The sequence below is a fragment of the Astatotilapia calliptera genome, chromosome 5 (assembly GCF_900246225.1).
Source record: "Astatotilapia calliptera chromosome 5, fAstCal1.2, whole genome shotgun sequence".
NCBI classification, from domain to species: Eukaryota; Metazoa; Chordata; class Actinopteri; order Cichliformes; family Cichlidae; genus Astatotilapia; species Astatotilapia calliptera.
Window position 1 is genome coordinate 18,454,968 of NC_039306.1, and position 7,879 is coordinate 18,462,846.

At 44.2% G+C, this 7,879-nt stretch overlaps 1 protein-coding gene across 1 annotated transcript; it reads right to left on the reverse strand.

The window, feature by feature from the left end:
• Window positions 1-584: 584 nt before the first annotated feature.
• On the reverse strand, window positions 585-7,879 carry dusp7 (dual specificity phosphatase 7). The gene is made up of 3 exons (XM_026167732.1): window positions 5,880-7,879; window positions 3,871-4,299; window positions 585-1,666 (listed from the first exon to the last, which is right to left on the reverse strand). The coding sequence occupies exons 1-3, from the start codon at window positions 6,286-6,288 to the stop codon at window positions 1,350-1,352; spliced, it is 1,155 nt and encodes a 384-aa protein (XP_026023517.1). The 5' UTR covers window positions 6,289-7,879; the 3' UTR covers window positions 585-1,349.

The window sequence follows — 7,879 nt, forward strand, 5'->3', positions numbered from 1 at the left end:
CAAAAAGTACCTCAGTGACCCAGAAATGTTAATACTGACTTCCTGTCCCTGATCCGTAACCTCTAACCGAGTAACCCTTTTTGGCAAAACGTGCTGGTGGAACAACTGTGTTGATGAAATCAATAACTGAGGAACTTTGACCGAAACTGACTTTTTGACCGAAACGAAACAAATGATTAAAATCTTCAGAACAGCTGACTGAAACAACTGGATGAACAGTCATATAGGGAAGGAAGAAGGAACTGGGAAATGCGCTCGAAAACAGTTGGCCAAGTGTCAAACACGCAGGAGTAATTTCTCCCATCTCCAGCCGTGAATCAATTCCTACTTCCAGCCTGCTGCTTGTTTTAACCCCTATCCCTGCTCCTCTGCTCAGGGCCCAGTTTTTGCTCCCTCCCCGCTGAGCCGTGCAGCTGTCAGGACTCGTCGCAGCCTGGGACTGACCTCTCCGCTCCTCTTCTCTGAATGTCTCTTTATCTGACTGCTTCCAGCACAGGCCAACAAAGTCAATGGCTACACCACTGTGCAAACTGCATTAGGTCATAAACCTAAAGAAAAAACAAAACTTAAAAAAAAAGACCATCTAAAAACCCATTCCACTTTAATTTTACAATCTCTTAAGCCATTATTTATATGGCTTGAGATAAATATATTTATATATAAGGTATAGATCTGTGCGTAAATGTACATAGAAAATATACAAAAATGCATATAGACATACTGAATTTGTTAAGGACTGCCCATACATTTTCTGCTATGTACGTTAACATACATACAGTACAAACATACATACTGTGTTTATATCGTGTGTGTGTGTGAGAGTTAATTCCTTGGTTTTTAAAAACTCTACATTCAGTAGAGTGAGATTTCCTATGAGTAAATCCCAGCTTTTCCACTTGGCACCAGTCACCTCGGCTCGAGAGCCGAGACAAGGAGGATGCAGTCATCTTATAAATCAAGCGCTAAAGATTTTCCGTGTTCCTATCTTTGTATTAAGCTTTCTGTCCTGCTGCAATCATTTAGTTTCTCAGTCAAGTTAAACCTCCCTCATTCTTCGTTTACAAGCTGTTAAGGGAGAACAGCTTTGTTAACCCACAGCATCCTTCTCTGGGTTGAAAAACCCCCCAAAACCCTTTAACGTGGCATCCATGACTCCTCCTGACACGTCAACGCTGCTCCATGGTCAGGATCTCGGACAACGAGCCTCAAGAGGCTAAAACATTCATTAAAACTCTGCTCTCCTGCAGTGCAGCCACTTGCAGACATGGTAACCATACCACCATGCCCCCCACCCCAAATCCTCGTAAGTTGCAATGGGGGCAATCCACATGAAACTGAGACTCTCATTTTCATGTGGATTCTAGGGTGTCCAGTTGAAACACGTTGTGATTGGTCGGGGTGGTGAAGAAGAGCTGGTCGTGCGTCGGCGAGTTCGAGTGGTTGTCACAGGGGCTGTTGAGACCTAGCGTCCGCTCAAAGTCAAGGAGCTGGCCCATGAAGTTGAAGTTTGGCGAAATGTTAGACTTCTTCCTCTTGACAAAGTCGTAGGCGTCATTGAGCGACAGGTTGAGCTTCTGCATCAGGTAGGCCACAGTGACGGTGACTGAGCGGCTGATGCCGGCCAGGCAGTGGACCAGGATGCCACACTTTTTGGAGCGCGCCTCGTCTGAGGAGGAAGGAGGGAACAAGGAGATGAGAACATGAATGAGAGACATGACTACTGACCGTGTTTCATTCTCAACACTGGGAATTAAAAAGATCAATGAATCAGAAGGAAAAGTTTTTCTCTATATATTATAACGCAGACTTTCCAAAGAGCTCGTCGCCTGAGGATGAAAAGAAGGCAAAAGAGTGAAGCAAGTGTACCTCAGACAGGCTTTCGCTAACTGGAGAGCTCCGGGACTTGAGAAGGTTCAAATGCTCAGCTGGCACTATTTCTACTAGATCAGCAAGTAACAAAAACCTGCCTGATACTGGGTCATACTGCAGTGGAAGTGGCCCCACAGTGCTTTAATTTGCAGAGAAACTTTTGAATAACATCACGTGGTCATAGCGAGAACTGACAAACAGTAATCTGTGGCTATCATGAAAACTGAATTACTTTCTGAGGTACTTTTAAGTCATTAAATGACCAACATTTGCAAACGAGACTGGCTTTTATCATTTAACGCTGCCATGACTTAACTTCTCACATATTCACCCTGTGGTTTTCCCCCGGTACTCTGATTTACTCCTACAGCAAGTGACCACATGCTAGATTATGTGGTCGGTCTAAATGAGCTGTAGATGTGAGCCTAGAACAACCAGAATGAAAAATCAGAAGTGCCTCATTGCGATTATTATATTTTCAATCCAGAGTGACCTCTGTCGCTGACGGCAAAGTGTAATTTTTCATTCTGCTTTCTAGATCTCGGTCTGTAGGAAAACCTGAACAGAAAAAGCATCTTACATTATTAACTGGTTACATCCATCCACCTATCAGTTTCGAGCCCTTGCACTCGCATCTCTACAGGCCATTAGAGTGAGAGTTAAGTGCTCCGTTCCTTCCTTTCTTTTCTCCCTCTCTCTTTCATCTCTCGCTGCCAACGTCTCTTGTTGTAGGATTGGGGTCAGTCGGCTCATGAGCTCAGGCTGCCAAGGCGATGCAAAATTAAATTTATATGTGATGTGCGCTCGCTTTCCGCAACGAAGACAGGGGCAGAAATCCTTGCCCGACGAGTCAAAAACCAACTCGAGAAGCCTCGGAAGTCGAATAAGTAACGGGCTTTAACTGATTACGTCACTTTACTCGTTCTTTGCATGTGCAGTAACGTAAGGATTTTCATTTATGCAAGAAACTTCAACTCCCTCCCCATCTGCATTCTTGCTTTCACAAAAGAAAAAGCACGTACAAACAATAATTTTAGGCATTTAAGGGACTGCAACTTTCAGCAGCGCAGTGTGAAGTCATATCGGCATCTCCTTCACCCATAATTACCCCGTTATTTACAAAAAAAGATCTGCTGTAATCCCTGCTTATTACAGCCAGCTCCATTTAACATCAGCGTGACCCAAATCTGCCACGACCTCTGGCTCTGGCATATGTCTCACTTCCTGCCACCTACAATGAATCATTACTCTAAAGGAAAACAAAAGGGGCGGGGGGTAGAGTCGGTGGTCTGGACAATCTAAGACATGCATGAAGACTTTAGCACTGACTCATCGGCGAGGGAATTCACTCATTCTCTAAAAATTAAGTGAGAAGGAATGACGGGAATGATGGGAAACACTGAAAATGGGACAAGATGAGAACTCTTCTGCGTGACCTCATTCTCAAAGAATCCATTTCCATGTTTTATTCACAGAGTTGCCTTTTCATTCTACGATTTTAAATTCCTGTTTTATCAATCACGGTGAAATGCAGGCTTAGCAAAACCACGCTAACATCCATCTTAAACTGTTTCCAAAGAAGCTATTTATATGCACGACTTATGATTAAAATCTTGGATAAATGCAGCGAGAGTGACTAATAAAGAGCAGATAATAACGGCACTAAATGGACTAGTACTTAAATAGCACTTTTGTAACTCTGTGACTCTAATTGAGCACTTAAAGCCCTGTTTTGTTTTGTCTTTCTTTTTCACATTCATCCATTGACATACTTTCATACAGTGCTTTGTTTTTTGGCTCTAATTTATTATACAATCTAATATGAGGATTTTGGACTGTGATTGACAAAACATGCCTCTTAAATATGAGACATTGGGCCCAACCAGCACACTGATTGATAATGAATTTAACTTCTTCAGATCCCTGCCCTGACCCAAAAACACATTTGTCTAAAATAACCTGACGGATATCTGAGACAACTGCACAGCATTCTCCACTCACCTATGAAAGAAATGGCCTCAGGGAAAAACTGAGAGAGGTTTTGGCTCCAGTGATCGGAGATGGGAATCTGTTTGTACTTGAAGTCCCCTTCGTGTTCAAACATGTTGGGCAGGTTGGGCGTCACGTTCAGGATGTACTTGATGTTGTACTGGCCCAGCACATCTAGGTTGGTGGAGTCTTTGGCACAGCCCAGAAAAAGGTAGGGTAGGATTTGGACAGGGAACGCTGGCTGGTTGTTGGGGAGCGGACTGCCCTCAGACTCTGTGGCGCTGCCTGGCTCGCGGTCCGATTCCCCATCTGAGCAGTCGGAGCTGATGCGGAGCCCTCCGAGACCGAGGACGGAGGCTGGTGGGGAGCTGCTGGGACAGGAGCAGTCCAAATTGATCTCGCAGTGCTCTGGGTACTCTGACTGGAACTTGTTGAAGCCTCCTGGAGCATGATGAAGACAAAGGAAAAACAAGCAAAAACAAAACATGTTAGTATAAAGCCAAGAAAGCAATTTCACTGGGAGGAGAGGAGGGGGGTTTAAAACTTGTGCATAACCAAAGGCAGGAGGTATGAGTCATTTAACATGAGCCTGGATATGAAGAAATTAACACTGAGTCCAAATAATCTGAGAAAAATTTGGTGCTAAAATTGGCCAAATGAAGAAAATCTCTTCACTCTTTTTTTTTTATTACAGTTGCTTCAGATATCAGAGGCGGTATTAAACTTTGAATTGCACGTGATATTCTACGTGTGTAAAAACGCTTTTATTAGATCCACGGCATATTTTCACACACACCCGTGACAGATAAATTATAATAAGTTGGTATTTACGTCAGTCTGAGAGAGAGGGGGGAACAGTGTAGACAGATGTGGCTCCATTGAAAAAAGCTGAGCAGGACAGTCAGCTACAACACTACACAGCTCAGCGGACTTTTTGTGAATGGCAGCTCGAGGCTCGTGACTCCCGTCAAAGATTTCTATTTTCTCGTGGTTAAATACCTCTCTGCTATGGTTATAACACCTCATTTCATCGCCTTTCAACTGTCTTTTTTTTAAACAATGTCGGCTTTTTTCTGTGGGATTTTTCGTAGCCCGTCGTCGTGTCCTGGTTTCAGTGTTCATTCATGAAAAAAAAAAACCGCTCGTCTTTTCCTGAAGGAGCTCAATATGGCGGGGCGTGTACTTGCAGCGTTTAATTGAAAACACGCCGCATTTGAAACTGCTTCTTCTTTCTTTTTTTAAAGCACTCGATGAAATTACGAGGCGTTGTTGACGCTTTTCTTCTTCCTAAATAATTTCCACGCTTTGCGAATCAATCAATAAATAAGTAAAAATAAAAGCGATGATTTTGGTCGGAAGCAGGAAACATCTGTCGAACAGCTACTTCATTCTGACACTGGATCCGATTTGTTACACACCGCCTGATTTTGTAACAGTGACACTTTATTTTAATATGCGGAACTCATTCAGTGTTCATCAACTCTGTGTGTGTGTGTGTGTGTGTGTGTGTGTGTGTGTGTGTGTGTGTGTGTGTGGACAGATGAGAACAGCTGGATTTATCTGAAGTGGCGCCACATTTTAACCCCCCTTCAAATCCCCCCTACAAACACTTTATCGATGCAATAATGTTTTATAAGCTACTGATAGGAGTGGCTTGTTCAAGCTTAGCTATGTGACTCCACCAGATAAAATCTGCCTTAAAAGACAATCTGTTCCAGGCGTGCCACGACCCCCCAAAACACCAAATTCACTTAGTGCGGCGTTTAAGTGCAGCATCCCAGGTCTGATAAATCAGTGTGATTTACACTCGCTTTCTTTCCCATTAATTGCAGTGAGTGACACTACAACAACACTAGTCCAGTTCATCTGGGACTGTCTAAGTTAATCAAATCAGAGCGAAATTCAAGCAATTTGCTGCAGTCCACTTTGAGAGGAAGTAGTGTGAGAGTTTTATGAATTAAAAGGCACCAATGCACCACAACCCAAACAAAACCTCTAGATTCAAAGCAATCTGATCTTACCCTCTAGATAAAAAGCCTTGCACCCGTCGTCCCGGAGCTTCTGCAGGAGCAGCCCAAGCACGGAGCTTCCCAGCCCGGACTCCTGCCGCTCCGAGGTCGCCTCGTCGTACAGCACCACCACGTCCGTCTTGCACCTCTTTACAAATTTCTCCTTGTCCTCGTTGTTGGGGATGATGGAGCGAATGGGGAGGTTCCCCTTTTTCAGTCTCCGGAGCATGAGGCCCGGGATGGCCAGGTTGATGGCCGACTCGATGTGCGAGGACTCGTACAGCTCATGGGGTCTGCAGTCCAGCAACAGCAGAGAGCTGGCCCCGGACTCCAGCTCCTCCTGCAGCCACTCCACGCTCTTACTCGACATCATCGTCATAGTCACGATCACAGAGCATCCCCACGAGTGATTAATTCTCATCAGTGAAACGTTAATCCTCCCGTCGCCTGCTGTGACATGAGAACAACACAACAGAACAGAGGAAAGGAAAAGAAAAAAAAAGAAAAAAAAATCACGGCGCTAAACTTCCCTTCCCGCGGCCACCACCACCAACGCCACCGCTGCTCCTGCCGCTGTTCCTGAGGGCGCAACGCACCCAACACACACTTCCACACGCGCGCACACACATCCAACACACACGCAGCGATGCCCCTCCGGTGGGAGCAGGAAACTTGAACATGCAGAGGTTTCTTTCCCTCCTTCCTTCAGTCCGATTGAAGCGGAGGTTTGACTCCAGTCCATCGACCGTCCATTCGGTGAGCTCGCTCCAACTTTGACGCGTCCGCAGAGCGACGAAACGGCCCAAATGAACCTCGTTACTCTCTCGGGATGTGAGAGCCGGGTGAGCCGATGATGCTAAAGCCCATGCTTATTGTTATTACTGGACATGCTTGGCCCGTGGTGCGCCTCTGGTTTGTCATTTCCACTGGATGCGTTAAAGAGGCTCTGCGGGCTTGTCACTGAGGAGAGGGAGGAGCGCACATATTTAAAGGCGCAGCGCTGCTTTAGAGTCACAGGAGCACAGTGTAGCTTCACAACATACTATCCATTCATTGATTCTCTGTAGCTTATACTCTGAATTAATAAAAAAAGGCCGACCTAATTCTAAAAATTAAAGCCCCACGTCCTCCAACGCTCGTGGACATCTATATCCTTTGAGTCTGTTAAAATCTGAGTCTTTTTTGTGTGTTTAATTTTGCTTTTTAAGAGTTCAGTTGTAAAAGCAACTTTTAAAAACACTTCCTCGTGGTACCATGAATGATGTTTTAGGGATTAAAAGTTTATTCCCGAGTCATTCCCCTTGTTTTTTGCTTTTTTCAGCCTCTACTTTCTCATCCCAAATGACCTTGTGTCGAGATTATTTTATAGTTTTAACACTCAGGGAAGGTTCAGCCCTTTAAGCAAACATGTGCTCAAAGTTAACTTGTAACTATTGGTGTAAGTGTTGTAAGGTATCAACTTTATTAGGGACACTTCACATTTGTAGCTGTGCTTCCTTAAAGTTTAATCTTATGATGCCTGCCGTCATAGACCGGTAATAAACACAGTGCCGGATGTTCATATTTTAGAGCTTTGTAAAGATAATCTCTGTGGCAAGCCTGTCGTGTTGTGTTGTAAAAATAAACTGATCACTGAGTACATTATTGCAGATATCAGTTTTGAAGATAAAGCTTCAATCAACAGACTGTATCACGGAAGTGCGGACGATTCCTCACAGATAGTTTCTAATTATCACAGCCTCATCCAAAAGCAATACATCTAAAATACCATGTTGTGTTCAGTAAACCAGCAGAAATGTAATAAAAATGGAGTTGTGGCCAGTTATACCAAGTCTTTAGTTTGTTTGTGTGAAATTATGGCTCTGCGTGTACCCATAACTCAGTGATTTAGGTTCTCGGGTCCTTATCCTGTTCATTTAATAATCTGAAGGCACTCAGTGTTTTAATAAATCATCAGGTGTCAGACCTATGGACCTCATGCCCAAGCAGTAACTCTTGTCCTACCATCAGTT